Source organism: Diceros bicornis, chromosome 34, assembly GCF_020826845.1.
Source record: "Diceros bicornis minor isolate mBicDic1 chromosome 34, mDicBic1.mat.cur, whole genome shotgun sequence".
In the NCBI taxonomy this organism is placed as follows: Eukaryota; Metazoa; Chordata; class Mammalia; order Perissodactyla; family Rhinocerotidae; genus Diceros; species Diceros bicornis.
Genome location: NC_080773.1, coordinates 23,398,003 through 23,417,975, shown reverse-complemented (window position 1 = coordinate 23,417,975; position 19,973 = coordinate 23,398,003). Strand labels below are relative to the sequence as shown.

At 38.7% G+C, this 19,973-nt stretch overlaps 1 protein-coding gene across 1 annotated transcript; it reads left to right on the top strand.

Moving 5' to 3' along the window:
- Nucleotides 1-1,180: 1,180 nt before the first annotated feature.
- LOC131397888 (sulfotransferase 2A1-like) lies at nt 1,181-19,555 on the top strand. The gene is made up of 6 exons (XM_058531001.1): nt 1,181-1,316; nt 2,569-2,777; nt 5,288-5,414; nt 12,612-12,706; nt 14,165-14,342; nt 19,400-19,555. Exons 1-6 carry the CDS (start codon nt 1,181-1,183, stop codon nt 19,510-19,512), a joined length of 858 nt encoding a protein of 285 aa, XP_058386984.1. The 3' UTR covers nt 19,513-19,555.
- Nucleotides 19,556-19,973: the final 418 nt, after the last annotated feature.

Sequence of the window (19,973 nt, the reverse complement as noted above, 5' to 3'; positions counted from 1 at the left end):
CTCTTTTCCAAAGAAGATATACAGGTGGCCAACAGGCACATGAAAAGACGTTCAACATCACTAATTATTATGGAAATGCAAATCAAAACTACAATGAGATACCCCCTACACCTGTCAGAATGCCCATAATTAACAAGACAAAAAATAACTAATGTTGGAGAGGATGTAGAGAAAAGAGAACTCTCCTACACTGCTAGTGGGCGTGCAACTGGTGCAGCCACTATGCAAAACAGTATGGAGTTTTCCCAAAAATTACAAATAGAAATATCACACCATCAGCTATCCCATTACTGGGTATTTACCAAAGAACTTAAAATCAACAATTCAACGAGACTTATGCACACCTATCTCCATTGCAGCATTATTCTCAATAGCCACGATGTGGAAGCAACCCTAGTGCCTTTCAACTGATGAATGGATAAAGAAGACGTGGTATATATATACAACAGCATACTACAGCCATAAAAGAAGACAAAATCGTCCTATTTCCAACAGCATGGGTGCAACGTGAAGGTATGATGTTAAGCGAAATAAGCCAGACAGAGAAAGACAAATACTGTGTGATTTCACTTGTATGTGGAAGATAAACAAACACGTGGATAAGGAGAACAGATTATTGTGTGCTACAGGAGAAGGGAGTTGGGGGATGGGTAAAAGGGGTAAAGGGGCACATATATATGGTGAATTATAAAAGTTAGACTATTGGTGGTGAGCACGATGCAGTCTATATAGAAACTGATATATAATAGTGTACACCTGAAATTACACAATAATATAAACCACTATGACCCCAATAAGATAACTGAAAAATAAATAAATAAGTGAATAAATAAACAAGTAAATAAATAAATAAATAAAGCTTATGAAAAATAATTTTTAGTTTTGCCCACATTTCTATGACCTTGGGCTTCTTATTGATTCCCAGTTCCCTTTCATGAAATCCAACTCAGATTACCCTAGAATGATCTCTGAATGACTTCATAGTTGCTCAATATCATCAACCTTGGGACTCTCTATCAGTATCCACTTTTCTTTATCAACAGGCCATCTCCTCATCAACCTGGGAGAGATTAATAATTGTTCTATCTTTAGTATAAAAGTTGAACTCCTAGCAGCTGCCAGTATCTCCAACAGAGGCTACAGCCGAGACTCTAACACCAAGAACAAAGAGCTCATCGCAATGTCAGATGGGTATCTGTGGTATGAAGGGATACCTTTCGTCACCACGGGTTTCACAGCTGAAGTCCTGAGAGAAGTGCGGGAGAGTTTTGTGTTTAAGGATGAAGATGTCTTAACAGTTACTTACCTCAAATCAGGTAAGGAAGCAGGATCAGATACTGGGACAGGCTGTGGTCATGTCCCTCATTCATGCGGTAGACGAATGGAGCGATTTCTATATGCCAGAGGATGCATACTGCTCTGGGGGAATAGAGCTGTGGCCTGATGCCATGTACAGTCAGAGAAAAGGCTTCAGCCAGGCAGTTACATGGTAAGATGAGTTTCCAGAGGGGGTAATCTAAGGTATTAGGGGAATCCAGAGGATTGAATCCCAAGGCACAGTCAGATATTTATATGGAAGAGTGGAGGAGGATGATCAGTGAAGTCCTTATAGAAGAAAGAGAAAAAATGAGGTAATTATGTGAGGTGATGGATATGTTAATTAGCACGATCATGGCTATCATTTCACAATGTATACGTATATCAAATAATCACATTGTAAAACTTAAACATAGATGATTTTTCTTCGTCAGTTACACCTCAGTTAAACTGAGGAGAGAAGAATAAACACAACTATCAGAGCCAAAAAAAAAGAAAAAAAACGTAAAAGAAATGGTGTCTAAGTGGAGATGAAAGAATGAATGTGAAAAGATTTAGTGAAAAGGGATAGTTTCAAGTAAAGGTATCAGCATGGATGATGGTTAGGAATTGGAAAAGAGCCTGGCAAATTCAAGGGACCGAAAGGATGAGGATCACGTTTGTATGAAAGGAGGGGTTAGAGAGAAGGCAAACTGGGCAGAGACTGAGGCTGATGACATTGGAAGTGGCGAGGTGGTGAAAAGCCAAGGGCACTAGGAGCAGGTTGAAGGATTTAAGCAAATAGCCAAAAAGTGGAAGCAACCCAAATGCCCATTGACAGAGGAGTGGATAAACAAAATGTACTACGTACACATAATGGAGTATTAGTCAGCCTTTAAAAAGATGAAGTTCTGAAACACGCTACAACGTGGGTGAACTGTGAGGACGTTATCCTGAGAGAAATGAGCCAGTCAGGAAGGACAAAAATGGCGGGATTCCACTTAGATGAGGTATCTAGGGTAATCAAACTCATTGAAACACAGAGGAGAATGGTGGTTGCCAGGGACTGGCAGGGACTGGAGGGAGGGAAAATGGAGAGTTGTTGAATGGGTACAGAGTTTCAGTTTTGCAAGATCCTTGCACAACAACATGAATATACTTAACACTACTGAACATGGTGAAGATGGTACATTTTATGTTATGTATGCTTTACCACAATTGTTTTGAAGTCAGATTAAAATGAGTGACCATCATTTTTCCTTCTTTATTCAGGAACAAACTGGTTGATTGAAATTCTCTGCCTGATTCACTCCAAGGGGGATCCCAGGTGGATCCAATCTGTGCCCATTTGGGAACGCTCACCCTGGGTAGAGACTGAGTATGGGTATAACATGCTAAAGAATAGGGAAGGCCCCCGCCTCATCAGCTCCCACCTTCCCACCCAACTCATCCCCAAGTCTCTCTTCAGTTCCAAGACCAAGGTCAGTGCTCAATGGTCAAGATGTTTGGTCAATGCTTTCCACTCTCTAATGTGCCCGGGAGTCCCCTGGAGATCTGGGTGAAATGAGGCCTCACTGACTAGGTCTGGGGTGGGCCTGAGATTCTGCATTGGTGATGCCACAGTCCATACTTGAGTACAAGGGTGTAGACCCCTCCACATGTGATACCAGCCAGAGGTAAACACGAGGCAAAGTGAAGTGATAGAGCAAGAATCTTAGAAAACCACATTTTAAACCTAACCAGAATTTATAACTGTTACATATTAGACAATCACACTCTGTTGCTCTAAAAAATAATCAGCCAATCTTAATTAGGTCAATGCCTCCTGCCACTTAGGTAGAAGCACCAGGCATGGAGTTGCCCGGGGGGAAAGCAGCCCATTCGTAAGTCAGTGCCTAAATCCAGGGAGATTGCTCTGGCATCACGGCTGATTGCTCTAACTACTATATCTTCCTATATATAGCTTTCTATTGAGCTCAGCAGTCACAGGAATCTCTCCTGGGGATAAAAGATAATCCCCAGGAGAGATCGTTGGATATGCAGGATCTAGCATATCTCAGATCGTTTTTAGAAACATACTTTGCTAGAAGCTGCTCATTGGTTTGTGGGTTTTTTAAAAGTTTTATGCTTAAACCAGATTGTGAAGCTCAGAATAATATTCTCCTTTCTCCTGGAAATTTCACAATGTGTTGCAGCACAATTAAGTTTTTTTTGTTCTGACCCATCACTTCCTAGGCTTATTTAGAATATACTCATTTACATGTGCTTATTGGTGTTTGTTGAATCCCCGCTTGGGGAAACTGAGGCCTAATGAGAGTTGGGGCCTAGAATATCGTCACAAAGGAAGTTCGTGCAGAATCCAGAGTATAAGTCAGATGTTCAAATGCCAAATGTTCTTGCATGTGTGTGTCTGTACGTGTGCACTAAACTTAAGTATTAACTTGTTGAATCTTTACGTATGTACACAACTGGGTTAACTCCTTGCAGGACATTTGTCCTGCCCAAAACATCCATAAACATTTGACCCACTCCAAAGGTCCTTTATATGTGGTACTGTTCAAAATGTCCGGTAGACACTTGGCCCATAAGATACCTGGTCCATGCCAAAAGTTCCTTGACATATAGTCCTGTCCAAAACATCCATGAGCATATTTGGTCTATGCCAAATGCTCACAGATGGGACTAAATATCAAGGACCTTTTGATGTGTGGACCCACTGTCTCCGTGGACATTTTGAATAGGAACAAATATGACCAAATATCAAAGACATTTGCTGTGGACCCAATGTCTTATGGAGCAAATGTCTTATGGATGTTCTGCACAGGGCCGAATGTCTGATAATCGGGTAACTACCTTCCAGATCCAGATTTAGAACATTTCCACTCACCCAGAAAATTCCCTCATGTGCCTCCCCAATCAATGCTCACCCAGAGAGGTGACTACTCCCTTGACTTCTAACTCTATAAATTAGTTTTGCTAGTTTGAACTTCTTATAAATAGGCTTATACCATGAGAAGATCTGCTGTGTATCTATGAATATAGGACAGCTTATTAATCCATCTCCTAGTAGTAATCTTTAAACTATACTATAAAAATTTAAAGCACTCACCTTTTAAAACCTTCAGTTGTGAGCCAGCCCTGATGGCCTAGTGGTTAAAATTTGGTGCGCTCTCCTTCAGCAGCCTGAGTTCGGTTCCCAAGTACGGAAGTACACCAGTCCTCTTTCAGTAGACATGTTCTGGTAACGGCTCATAGAAGAACTAGGAGGAATTACAACAGAATATACAACTATATACAGGGTCTTCAGGGAGGGGGAAAAAAAGAGGAAAATTGGCAACTGATTTTAGCTCAGGGTGAGTCTTTCCCAGAAAAAATAAATAAATAAATGAATAAAATGAAAAATAAACCTTCAATTGCTTCCCATTGTGAGTAGACTATGACATCCCAGAGGGAAGAGAAAATGCGTTCCTCTTCCATTGTCATATTCTTAGTGTTACTTCAGTGACTGGTTCTTAGGAACATAAAACTATATATTGGTTAATGAATAACTAACTTATTAAAAGAATCCATTGATATTTAATGTGCATTTTCTAGGAATTGGCTTTTTCTCCATTTTTATGAAGATCATGAAGGATGGGAGGGCCGGCCCAGTGGCTTAGCGATTAAGCGCGCACGCTCCGCTACTGGCGGCCGGGGTTCGGATCCCAGGCGCGCACTGATGCACTGCTTCTCCGGCCATGCTGAGGCCGTGTCCCACATAGAGCAACTAGAAGGATGTGCAGCTATGACATACAACTATCTACGGGGGCTTTGGGGAAAAAAAGGAGGAAGATTGGCAATAGATGTTAGCTCAGGGCCAGTCTTCCTCAGCAAAAAGAGGAGGATTAGCATGGATGTTAGCTCAGGGCTAATCTTGCTCCCAAAAAAAAAAAAAAAAAGAAGGATGGGAAATGACTGTGTTGATTTTTTGTTATCCAATTTTCTCTTTAAGGTTCTTTACCTTGTCAGAAATCCCAGAGATACTCTCTTGTCTGGTTACTTTTTCTGGAGGAGTTCAAAATTTATTAAGAACCCAGAGTCACTGGAACAATATTTTGAATGGTTCATCCAAGGAAATGGTGAGTGAATATAAAATATGGAAGCTAGGGGATTGTCAGAGGCCTTTCTCAGACCTCATCTAACACCCAGCCTGAGATCTCTACATCATCCTGGGGGCATAAGGCTCCATCACCATTGGACCCAAATTTCAAAGTCCACGTTTTCTCCTGCCAAGCAGCATAACTCCAGCCAGCCTTTCAGCTTGCCCCATCATAAACCATCCTAGCTATGTTCTGAGTCTCCAGGCCTGTCCAATATGAACACAGAGCACTTGTATTCTTCTCTTCTCTCATAATTTGTGACTGTCTGAAAGTCAGCTTTTCATTGGCTTCCTGGACAACACAGTCCTGACTTTCCACCATTTTTGAGATGCATCTTTCTAAAACGTAATCCCCCTGTCCTATCTGCCTCAAAAATATATTAATTATCCTAGAATCTCTATGCTTTTAATGATGAAGGATCTAGGCTTTCGCAGATACTTGAAATTTTGCAATTTTTCTCAAAACTATGTGATGAGTCCCATATCTCAGCTGTGCTATATCTCCATAGCTTCAGCTGAGTTTCTCTAACAGCCCATGGACATCTTCACTAGAAAGAACAACAGACACCTATAGTTCAATATGTTCGAAACTGAACATAATTCCCTCCAAGTCCCAAACGGCTCCCACTGCAGGTGGATCTTATACAATAAATAGAACCATCCCTCACCCAAGCTTAGCATGACTCTGACATCACACAAGTGTCATCTGTTTCCCATCCCACTCCCCCATGCCCCTCACCACTTTCCTTTCTATTTAATCTCCAATTCCCATGACCTTGATTAATCTCTTCCTTCTGGTCTCTGCTGAAATGTCTCTGAATTGGGGAAGTTTTCTTTTTCAATGCTATATGTAAGATCATCCTTCCCCATCTCTATAGGCTTATCTCTTTTTGTTTTTAGTGCTCATCACCAATGAGTATTTATTCTATTTATTTTTTTATTGCATGTGTCTCCCAACTAAAATGAAAGCTCTTTGAGTTGTTCATTCTTGACCCCAGGTTCTAGAGTGGTACTTGCCACACACTAAGCAACTAATGCACCTTTGTTAAATAATAAATATTTACTTGCCAGCCCTCCATTTGTGCTTCATTAACCAGAGCCACTGTTAATTTTCACCTAGATTCATATAACAGACTCAATATTGGTGTCCTCACCTCATGCACTTTGGCCCTTCTAGGCTATGTTGCAATCACCTGATAGATATTGAACAATTCACGTTTCCTGAATTGTTTGCCCTCAGCATAAAGTCCAATCTGCAAAGCCTGGCACTTGTATTTCTTATTGAGCTGATCCTGGCTGAACTCGTCAGCCCTATCTCCTGCTTTCCTTCAGGTTCCTCTTTCAGAAAAAAGGCAACAGTGAAACCCTATTGTGGAAGCCCAGACATGAAGAGAACACACCCCCTCATCAATGCTATATTTGATCTTTCCCTTTGGTGCATAAAGTAGTCTGAATTGTGCTTCAGCTGTCACCAGGAATCCAGGAGAGCCCAATCAACAGTCATAGGTGATGAAGACATGTCCTGTAAACCTCACCACTATCCCAATATCTTGCTTATTTGTGCCTTAAAACTCACAAACAGGCCTCTTTCTTATCTAGCCAAGAACCACCAACACCAAAATCTTTATCGTTATCAACTAATACCAGCATCCTGAGTTGTCTGCAGCCTTGTAGACAGCCGATTTTGAACTCTTTCCTCAATTTCAATGAAGAAACCTTGGGAATTTATGTCCAAGGAAATATTGTCCTTAGACCCAGGCAACAGGAGTGCCTGCTCTGGACCCTGGACGTTAGAGCAGAGCTCTGGATCATACATGATAACAAAGCCTTAGGGGATCCCCTTCTCTGGACACATTTCCTCCCCAGCAAGGTAAGGCATCTATAGGACTCCTGGAGCTTGCAACCCTTTCATCACCCATGCTCTGGGAACCTTGAACCCTAGAATTTCCAATGAAAAAGACCCCAAGGATGCTTTCATGGCCTGCGTGGTCCTCTAGCCTAGGTCCCACCTCCCAAGACTGATGATACCAGCATCATGAGTGCTACTGGATTAGGTTTGGTCAAGGGAGAATCACAATCAATTGCTGTTTGCAAGCATCACTGAAGCCGTTAGATTTTTGGTCCAATGCTTCTCCTAACAATGGTACGTCCAAAGTTACAAAATAAATGAGGTGTTTCGAGTTTAAGGGTATTCAGAATAATTCTTCTCTGGTTCACATGTGCGTGACTTTCTTTCTGGTTTATATACCTGAGTGTAGAAATGCTAAGGCACAGAGAAGGTGAATTTACAGTTTTAAAAGATAATATTAAATGATTATGCAGAGCGGTTGTATCAATCTATACTCCCAAAAATAGCATATGAAAGTCCATGTTATTCCATATCCTCAGTGACACTCATTATTGTCAGTATTTTTATGATTGTCGCTATAGTAATTTTACAGAATAATTAGTGGAGAATTGGTATATTTCACTTAGTTTATCTCTTCATTTATAGACATTGTTTATGCCTCCTTTTAGCTAAAGCTTTTTTGATGTCTTATATGATCTTTTATGATTTTTTTGCTATAAAAAGCTTGCAACTCTACTTTAGATGTATTTCATTTCTTCTAGATTAATGACATCTTAAAATTACGTTTTCCAGTTGTTTGTGCCTGATTTGGGGATGTAACTGATTTTGAATATTGATCAGTTATTCACCAATCTGAATGAATTCGCTTCTTAATTCTCATTCTCTCCCTGTAGGTTCTCTTTGATTTTCTATAAAGTATAAATACAAACTTTAAGGAATGACTATTTTTTCTTCATTTCTACTACACATATGTTGTCTTTATTTTTTCTTCTCTTACCTCATTGTCCAGGGGGATGGGACAATGTTGAACAGAAGTGATGATAGTGGTAATACTTGCTTGTACTTTAATTTTGTAATCATTCAAACCTGTTATTTTTTAACTTTATTGAGAAAGAATTGACAGATATAGTTGGATATATTTAAAGGTGATTATTTGATATACCTGTACATTGTGTAATGATTACCAAGATCAAGATAATTAACACACTCATTGCCTGACATAGTTAGGTCTTTGTGTGTGTGTGCTGAGACTGCTTAGGATCTACTCTCAGCAACTTTCAAGTACGTAATACTGAGTTATTGACTACAGTTACCGTGCTGTACATGGGATCCTCAGACCTTATTTTTCTTATAACTGAAAATTGGTACCTTTGCACCTATATCTCCCCATTTCCTTCTCCCCACATCCCCTAGCAGCCACCATTCTATTCTCTGTTTCTCTGAAATCTGCTTTTCTTGTATTATGCATTGAAGTGACACATACAGTATTTGTCTTTCTCTGTCTGACATATTTCACTTAGCATCATGCCCCTCAGTTTCACCCATGTTTGTCGCCAATAACAGGATTTCTTTTTTTTTAATAACTGAATAATATTCAAGTATATATACATATTTTCTTTATCCATTCATCCATCAAAGGACATTTAGGTTGTTTCCTTATCTTAACTATTGTAAATAATGCTGAAATAATTCTGAGATGAACATGAGTGTGCAGATATCTCTTCAAGATACTGATTTCAATTCCTTCATATATATACCCGGGAATGAGATTGCTGGATCCTGTGGTGGTTCTATCTTAAAATTTTTGAGGAATTGCCATCTGTTTTCCATAATGGCTGTACTAATTTATATTCCTACCACCAGTGTATAGAGGATTCCCTTTTCTCCACATCCTCGCCAATGTTTGTTGTCTCTTATCTTTTTGATAACAGCTATTCTAACAACTGTGATGTGATGTCTCACTGTGGTTTTGATTTGCCTTTCTCTGATGATCAGTGATGTTGAGCACCTTTTCATATACCTACTAGCCATTTGTGTGTCTTCTTTGGAAGAATATCTATTCAGGTCCTTTGCCCAGTTTTTAATTGGACTATTTGCTTTACTAATATTAAGTTGTATGAGTTCTTTAAATTTTGGTTATTAACCCCTTATCGGATATATACTTTGAGAATACATTTTCACATTCCATATGTTGTCTTTTCAGATTACTGATTATTTCCATTGCTGTGCAGAAGCTTTTTAGTTTTATGTAGTCCCACTTGTTTGTTTTAGCTTTTGTTGCCTGTATTTTTGGTGATTAGCCAAGAAATCATTGCCAATCCAATATCAAGGATGTTTTTCTTATGTTTTTTTCTGGGAGTTTTATGGTTTCAGGTCTTACATGTCAGTCTTTGATCCATTTTGCATTAATTTCTGTGAGTGGTGTAAGATAGGGGTCCAGTTTCATTCTTTTTCAGCATGGATATCCAGTTTTCCCAGCACCGTTTACTGAAGAGACTATCCTTTCCCCATTGTGTGTCTTAGTGCACTTGACAAAAATTAGGTGACCATATACGTGCACATTTATGTATGGACTCTCTCTTCTGTTCCACTTGTCTGTGTGCTTGTTTTTATGCCAGTACCATACTGTTTTGATAACTATAGCTTTGTATTAATGCTTGAAATCAGGAAGTGTGATGCCTCCAGCCTACTTCTTCTTTTTCAGGATTGCTTTGTCTATTTGAGATCTTTTGTGCTTTCATACAAGTTTTAGGATTTCTTTTTTCTACTTTTGAGAAGGATACCATTGGAATTTTGATGAGGATTGCACTGAATCTGTAGATTGTTTTGGATAGTATGACATTTGCACAATATTAATACTTCCAATCCAAGAACACAGGATATCTTTCCATTAATTTGTGTCTTCTCAATCTCTTTAATCAATGTCTTATAGTTTTCAGCATACCGGTCTTTCACCTCAGTGATTAAATTTATTCCGAAGTATTTTATTGTTTTTACTGCTATTGTAAATGGGATTGCTTTCTTAATTTCTCTTTCAAAGAGTTCATTGTTAGTGTGTAGAAACACAACTGTTTTCTGTGTGTTGATTTTATATTTTGGAACTTTACTAAGTTCAATTGTTAGTTCTACCAGGTTTTGGCAGAGTCTCTGAGGTTTTTCACATATAAGATCATGTCATCTGCAAATAAAGATAATTTTACTTTGTCCTTTCTGATTTGGATTTTCTCTTGCCTAATTACTGTAGCCAGGACTTCTAGAACTCTGCTGAATGGAAATGGCGACAGTGGACATCTTTGTCTTTTTCCTAATCGTAGAGGAAAAGCTTTTAATATTTCACCATTAATGAATGGTGTTAGCTGTGGGCATCTCATATATGACCATTTTTATGATGAGAAAGGAACACTCCTTTTCTACCTAATTTGTTGAGAATTTTTAACATGGGAAGGTTGCTTTTTCTTCATCTACTGAAACGGTCATATGATTTTTATCCTTCATTCTGTTACTGTGGTGTATCACATTAATGATTTGCATATGTTGATCCATCCTTGCATCCCATGATGTATGATGCTTTTAATGTGCTCTTGAATTGAGGTTGCTAATATTTTGTTTGGAATTTTTGCATCTATATTCATCAGGAATATTGGACTGTAGTTTTCCATTCTTATAGTGTCTTTATCTGGCCCTTGTATTGCTGAAATGCTGACCTCATAATAAGGGTTGGAGAGTGTTCCCTCCTCTTCAATTTTTTGGAAGTTTGAGGAGAAGTGGTTTTAATTCTTCCTTAACTGTTTGCTAGAATTTACCAGGAAACTATCTGGTCCTGGGTTTTTCTTTTTTGGGAAATATTTGATTATTGATTCAATCTCATTACTTTCTATTGGACTATTCGGATTTTCTATTTCTTCATGACGCTGTCTTCATAGGTTGTGTGTTGCTAGGAATTTATGCATTTCTTCTAGGTTATCCAAATTGTTAGCATATAATTGTTCATAGTAATCTGCTATGATCCTTTGTATTTCTGTGACAATAGTTGTAGTGCCTCTTCCTTCATGTTTTAATTATTTGAGTCTGTTCTTAATTTTCTTAATCGAGCTAAAGGTTTCTCAATTTTATTTATCTTTTTAAAAAACAAGGTCTTATTTTTGTTAATCTATTCTATTTTCTTCTTGTCACTGTTTCATTTTTTTCCTGCTCTGATCTTTGTTATTTCCTTAATTCTGCCTACTTTGAGATTAGTTTGTTCTTCTCTTTCTAGTTCCTTGAGGTGTGAAGTTAAATTTTTTATTTCAGTATTTTTTTCTTAATGTAGGTGTGTAAAGCTATGAAATTCCCTCTTAGAACTGCTCGGGCTGCAACCATAAGTTTTGATATATTGTGCTTCCATTTTTGTTTGTGTCATGATATTTTTTATTTACCTTTGGATTGCCTCTTGACTCATTGATTGTTCCTTCCTCCTGGATTCACTTTATTTACTCATAAAGTATCACTTAGCCTAGTTCTATCATAACAAAAGTGGTAAGTTCTCTCAGTATTTTGCCTGAAAATGTCTCTTTTATGCTCATTCTTGAATGATAGTTTAACAAAGTAGAATTCTCAGTTGATAATTAATTTTCCACTACATTTGGAGTTAAGAAGTGCTTAGGCATGGTAGATAGCCATTGAAGAGAATCAAATAGTTAAGACATTGAGGATAGAGTGAGAAGATTTACATTCTAAGATAAAATGAAATATAGAGAAAGGAAATTTTCAAGGAGACATGCCTAAGAATTTCCTCCATTAATGAAATCTCAGTTTGAAGAACCAAATCTAACCTCACAAAGAATTATTACAAAGAAATCTTTGCCTAGTCTCTAGGAAAGCTGTAGGAGCAAAAAGGGAAGAAAACCTTAAACCGAAGGAAAGACAGATAATTTCCAAAGGAACAATAATTATAATAGCATCAGTGACGGCAAGAAGAGAGAAAAATATCTTCAAGGGCTGTAGGAATGACCTATCAACCAAAATTTCTAAACGTTAAACTGATTTGAGGCACAAAAAAATACCATTCCTCAGGCCACATGGCTCTCTGGACAGGATCCCCTTAGACACCCTTGAAAACTAGGTACAGAGCCTGCTCCAAATAAACAACGGTATTTACAGGGTAATTGCATGATATTGGATAATAGTTTTACATCTTTACTCTCATTTATTCAGCAAATTCTTAGGACAGGCCTACATGTGCCAGACGTTGTGCTATTAACTGTGCCCACAAGAGTGAATATGATAGATGGATCCCTGCTTTCATAGACTTTGTAATCGACCCCCTCTTTCTGCCTCCCCAATATGCAGTGCCGTATGGATCCTGGTTTGACCACACTCATGGCTGGATGTCCATGAAAGGGAAGGAGAACGTCCTGATACTGAGTTATGAAGAGCTGAAACAGGTAACTATGGTTCTTATGGTTAACACACATCCTTTCACCACCACCTTCACTCCCTCTAACTTCCTTCCATTCCTCTGTGTCTCTATTCCACCTTCTCAGTCAAAGGTTAGCCGTGTGATGGGTCATGAGGAGTGAAAACAACTCCCTATTTTCTTTGCCATACTTCCGGTTGACATAACCCAAGCTCCATGCTCTCTTCATTCATGTGTTCTTTTTTGTTTCATCTTACAACATCCAAAGGTCTTTTTTCATGCACTGAGACAGAGGAAAATGGCTTATGTTCACATTGGCAATGTTTGTAAAATTTTAGAGGTTGGACATATGATGCTGCTGATAACCTAGTGGTGGGAGGGGACTGAGGAAGAAGGTGGGACTGGGTAGAAACAAGTTTGGTTCCAGACATGTGTCCAACTGTCTGGCATCCCAGATTGACGGATAGAAGAAAGACAAAGTCATGAAACCAGTCTGTGTAATTATTCTGCCACGCCAAGTACTAGATTGAGCTGTGATGAGCAGGAAAAGCTGTGAGATGATGCTCAAAACCAGTAAGGGTCATTAAAACATGGAAAGAAGAACTTTACCTATTAGTGGTGCCATGCAGAAAAGAGAAAATAACATAAACATATGCTTTTGCTTCTGAGACACATTACTTCCCATCATGATCCTCTGGCTACCTCTGTCTAATCCTGCATGACCTCCACATGAACTTCATTTTTACCAAGAAGCCTTTTGTAACGAGCTTGGCTACCTCAGGTACATGCTCCCATACCTTGCAGTGATTATGCTTTCAAGCACAAAATGAATATTTATTGAAGTCATTGCTACGGTTGTGTGCTTTCTGGTTAGATCATAATGAAGGCTCATGGGATGAAGAAATTTTTTAAAGCATTGTAGCTCTAGGAGGAAGGTCTATGATTTACAGCAAAGTCTTCATGGTTATAAAATCCATTTTCTGGTAATAATATCCCAGGATCGTGTGCCAAGTACTAATTATTGACATAATATATGTGAAGATATTATGAAACTCTCTGTGTTATTCCAATGTTAATTATGGACAATGGTATTGATTCATGGCACAGCCAGTGTTTGAAATCAATCCCTTCAACCTTTGTCAAGTTCTCCCTGAACCTCTCTTTGCTTAATCCTGATCATAATTGTCTAGAAGACTTCCTGAAAGTCTGTTTAGAGAACCCAGGCCCTGTATTTAGTGTTAAGGTGTCATGAAGTCCACCATACTGGGAAATCCATGTGCATCCTGCATCTTTTACATCCTCTGTGCTCCTCTGTCTTTAGCTTTTCCCTTAATTCCTCCTAGTCACATCCAACCAATCACTTCTCACTTCTCATGTAGTTCCTCTGCCTCTGCTCCTTGTCCTCACACTGCTGTTTCCTGCTTTTCACCTCCTTTTCTATGCTGCTTCTCTTTCACATCCTCTCTCTTGTTTTTTCTTCTTCTAGGACACAAGAAGCACTGTAGAGAAGATCTGCCAATTCCTGGGCAAGAAATTAGAACCAGAAGAACTGAACTCACTCCTCAAGAATAGCTCCTTTCAGGTCATGAGAGAAAACAAGATGTCCAATTATTCTCTCCTCCAGGGTGAATATTTAGATAAGAATGCATTAATTACAAGAAAAGGTAAAGGAAAATGCTCTCCCTTCAAAATGTATCAGAATATGTGGAGGGAATTCTGGTGCTTACAGTAGGGCACTAACTGTTGGGACTAGGGAGTGTTTGAATTTATCAACTCTAATTGCTCACCACCCAGAGAACTTCTCAGATGTCCTTCTCATGGAGTCTCTTTTCATGGCACTGATGTGGGCTGCAGGCACTCAGAGAAAGTTTATTAGGCCTGCAATGGTGATCTGATTTATGTGAGGTCACTCTCTCTCTCCTCATTCAGACTCTCTATCCTCAGAATTTGACATGGTGCATACCCATTCTACAAACACCGACCAAGTTAATTCACTACGCCTGCCAACCTGCCAGGTGGGATTCACCTGGGAAATGAGGACCAGACCGGGGATGGTCATGTTGGTGCTACCCCACTGGTAATTTAACATGGAGAACTCTCCTGAATAAATAAATGTATAAAGAATAACTCAACTGAGAAAAGGAAAGACAAGAGACTTTTCACGTAGCTGACAGCCTGTCTTGCTATCAGACATTGTAAGACCCTCCATGATGAAAGATTAATCATGTCCATATCCTTGGGCTCAGATTGAATGCAAAGCGTCTGCTACATGTAATAGGAGCTCCTTTTCCCAGAACTCCATAGTTCAACTACATCTAGGATAGTGATCCATGGAAGGAAGAACTTCAATGATTCAAAAGACTTCAAGCAGGTGGTGGCTACCAACCAGGGCAGAGGGGACAGCAGCTACGACCCCAGTGGGTCAGGAGGTCAGAGCTTCAAGACAAAGAGGCTCATTCTTGATCCTTAAAATCTCATTGAATTGCCCTTCTAAGTTTTGGATTTGCTTGGGACTCATGACCCCTTTCTTCTTTTTGAGTTCTCCCTTTTGGAATGGGAATATGTATGCTCTGCCTTTCCTACCATTGTATTTTGGAAGCGGATAACTTGTTGGGTTCCACGGGTTCACAGTTCGAAAGGCATCTTGCCTCAGGATTAAATCCTACCTTTAGGCTCACTTATGCCTGATTTACAGGATATTTAAATGAAATTTTGGACTAGAGTTGAGGTTGGAATGGGTTTAGACTTCCAGTCAGTTGGGATGGGGTGAACGTATTTTGCATGTGAGAGGGACATGAATTTGGAGTTGGGCGATCAGAAGGAGGAGTGTGTAGACTGAATCACGTCTCCTCAAACTTCACATGTTGAAGTCCTAACCCCCACTAGCTCAGAATGTAACCGTATTTGGAGATATGGCTTTAGAGAGAGAGTTAAGTCAAAATGACGTCTTTAGGGTGGGCCTTAATCCATACGACTGGTATCCTTTTAAGAACAGGAAATTTGGACACAGGAATGCACACACACAAAGAGAAGATCATGTGAAGACAGTTATCTACACACCAAGGAGAGAAGCCTCCAGAAGAAAGCAACCCTGCTGACACCTGGATCCTGGATTTCAGGCCTATAGGCTGTGGGAAAATAAATTTCTGTTGTTTAAAATAAAAAGGCCTGTAGCAAGCCCAGCCTTTGGCATAGTAAAGGGAATACCTAGCATAGAGAGATTATCCATTCTTAGATTGATTTTTATGCATCAGAGTTTGACAGAGTTAAAATGTTATATTTATGTACAATACTTGTATGAAATGGTTAAAGGGACAAAAGATGATTGCTTAAGAGAGAAAAGCAATGGGAATTTACAATCCATAATTTTGGCAGAGACAAAATAGAGGGGATGAATTCGAATTTGGTGCATAATTCAATGAGTACACCCACCATTTACTCTTGTCTAGAATGACTCCTCCAGAAGGCAACCATATTGGATTTCAATATTTTCCAATTACTCATGGATTTGTTATACGGCATAGAGAGTTGAAAGGGATAGATATAATAATAATGATAATAGTTAACAACAAACCATGTGATTATTATTGCTAAGCTAATCATCTGACTCCATATGTAGCTTGTACTTGAATCATCACAACAATCTCATGGGGTATTATTTTCCTCAGAAAAGTGTGATAATTGATGCAGCTAGTAAGACACAAGTCCCTTTGAAAACCAGGTCTCTGATGCTAGAGACGAAACATAACCACCATGGTTTACAACTTCACCATTCTAGGACAGAGCAGACTAAAAACGGATAGATGGGTGAAATCAACATGGAAAGGAAGGAAGGGAGGGAGGGAGGGAGGAAGGAAAGAAGGAAGAAAGAAAAAGAAAAGGAATAATATCCTACCTTCCTCTCTCAGGTCTGACCTGTGTCCTTTCTTTCATCTGGGAGGCACATACAGGTCCAAGAATAATTTTAAAATAAAGTACATCAATTATAGTTAATTAACTGTATAAATCATGACATCGTGAAAAGACATATCAAATGGTGGGTGTTCTTTGTCACAAGCTCTTCTGTTCGACCTACTTTCATGATGTTTGGGGCACTTTTCTGCTCAGGACACAGGAAAAATACTTTTGTTTTCCGTTGAGGTCTAAACATACCAACTGCACCTAGGAGAATCCTGGCTGTTAAAGTCTCCATTACTGGTGACCTATCTTAATTTCATATAAAAGCAATAGCTTTCTCTAACTATTATGGTGATTATTATCCTTGATGATTTTTATCCTAGAGGATAGTGCCTGGCATGGATTAGACATTCTAAGACTTTTGTTCAATAAACAGAAGGAAGAAATAATAGAACCATAATGTACTAGTTTATTAAAGAAATGTAGTTTAAAGTATCATAATCAACAAGCTGGTGACAGTTTGCCCATCCAATTATGACATATCTAAACATATGACAGATCAGAATATCAAAATCATTGAAGTATAGCTGTTAACACTAGACAGTAAATATAGTAAGTATGACCTGAAGCTCTGATGAACTTTATCAAAAACTTAACATCATTTAGCCATTATTATATATTAATGCTTCATAGAACTTTTTAAAGTTGTCTTCCTACCGAAAAAGATGTTATGGGTTGAATTGTGTCCCCTCAACATCCATGTGTTAAAGCCCCAGCCTCTAGTACCTGAGAATGTGACCATATTTGGAGAGAGGGTCTTTACAGAGATAATTAAGTTAGAATGAGGTCATTCAAGTGGGCCATAATCCAATATGATTGGTGTCCTTAAAAGAAGAGGAAATTTGGACAGAGAAGAATACAGAGGAATGACGATGTGAAGACATAGAAAGAATACAGCCGTTTATAAGCTAAAGGGAGAGGCCTGGAGCAGTTCTTTCCCTCATGGCCTCAGAATGAACCAACTCTGTCAACACCTTGATCTCTGACTTCTGGCCTCCAGAACTGTGAGAAAATGCATTTCCATTCTTTAAGCAACCCAGTCTAGGGTGCTTGGTTACAGCAGCCCTAGAAAACTAATACACAAGAGTTTGGGGAGATTTTTAAGAGACAAGGACTAAGGAGAGACATAAATTGAAATTTACATCAAAAAGTTTTGTAGGATTTTGAAAATGGGTAAGATTTAGAACTTGAGGCTCCTGCATAGAAACATTAGATTCTCTCATCTGGACTGATGTTTAATAGGCGGCCGCCATATTGAATTTACAGAGACTCTGGTGCCTCAAAGAGCTCTTTCTGGCTTCCCAAAAGTCAGATGTCTTATGGATGATATATAAGCACAAGAAGTTAATAATAATAACGATTATGCTAATAATGAAGATAACAATGAGATTGAGAGTAACAGTGGCTGTTTCTAGGGCAGCAATTATTTATTAGACATTCTGTCATATCACTTCTATGCATATAAGAGTATATAGTTTATATTTTATATATTAATTTATATATAATTATATATTATTCTCTAATATAGTAATTTGATGTATTAATTTAGTTAATATATTCATATAATACCAAGTATTAATTTATATGATATAGAAATAATAATATAATTGTATAATTAAGAGTATGGCTTCTGTGATAAAATCTTTGGCTTCAAATCCACATCCATGACTTTCTAACTGTGTAACCTCGCCAAGTCTTTTTTCCTCACCTGTAAAATGGAGATAATAATAGTACATTCCTCATTCTTTCAGTCATCCTTTCAACAAATATTTGAGTACATACTAGGTGTCTATGACTCTCTGAAACACTAAGTCTTTGGCAATTTAAAAGAAAAGTTTGTGACTTTCCAAAACTTACAGAGATTAGAAATGCCTGCGACACGCCCACACACACACACACACACACACACACACAGACAAAGGAAATGTATATACCATATCTTAAGTGTTATAAGTGTTATAAAGTAAAATACAGCAGGGATGGGGATTTACAGTTTTTAATTGAGTAATATGAGAGAACCTCACTGAGAATTTGCATTGGAGCAAAGAGGTCAAAGAAACAAACCGGGAAGATATGCATGTATCTGAGATAACAGCATTCCAGGAAGAAGGAAGAAGAAATGCAAATAGTCTGAGGAAGGAGAATGTTTGAGGAAGAATCAGAAGACTCAATGTGAGGGGGTAGAGTGAGTGAGTGGATGGTCATAGGAGATGGAGTCAGAGAAGTAACAGCGACCAAATCACCTGAAGCCATAAGCACTTTCACTGAGTGAAACCAGAAGTCCTTGGAGAATTTGAGCCAGAAGGGACATGATCTGACTCAGGTTCTCAAGGAATCAAGATGGCTGCCACACCGTGAATAACTTATAGAGGAGAAAGATCAAAAACAGAGAGACAAGTGAGAGGTCTAATACAACAATCCAGGAGAGACATGAGATTGGTTTGCACCGAGGTGTAGAAATAGAGGTGGTGAGAAGTGGCCAGATTCCGGATGTGTCAGAGATATGGCCACAGTATTGCTGGTGATTGTATACAGGATGGGTTGGGAGAAAGGAGAATATAGGAAATCGTTTCCAGGCAGGTGGAAGCGTAAACACCTATGATTGCCCAGGTATGACGGCCCACCATTGAGCCATTGGTCATTCTGCTCTACTAGCTACAATTTCCATGTCCAGTGGACAGAAGGAATAGATCCAGGAGGAGATGTGTTGGGGACTGCAGACCTCCCCCTAGATCTGATCTCAGTCTCTATTTCATGTTTGTAGGCATTTCTGGAGACTGGAAAAATTACTTCACGGTGGCCCAAGCTGAAACCTTTGATAAAATATTCCAGGAGAAGATGGGAGATCTTCCTCAAGAGCTGTTCCCATGGGAATAATGTTCTAAAACTTCAGGATCTTATATGAATATTGATATTTGTTTTCCTGTCTTTCTACGTGCAAATAACTGGGGGTAATTGCATAAAACCTGTATTTCATCCGAGAGCCTCAAATGAAAAGAATCCTTGCATCATTGAGGACTTGATTGTTAAAAATTACCAAGGCACACTTAGTTCACTTTGTGGCATCCCAGCTTTTGAAAAATATTCGTAACATTTCATGCATACAGAATGATACAGAAATAATACAAGTATTACCCAAAGTTATGTCAGAATTTTTTTTAAAAAATGAGAAATAAAATTGAGAAGCAATTCAGGCTCCTTTTCTTTCAATTGCCTGTGTCACTACAATTTATTAATGTTCTGACCTCAAGGATTCCCAACCTAGTGTTGTTCTCTTACTACGTTGTGTTTGACCATAAACAATATATGGTATTTATGGAGGCTTTTAAAACTTAGAT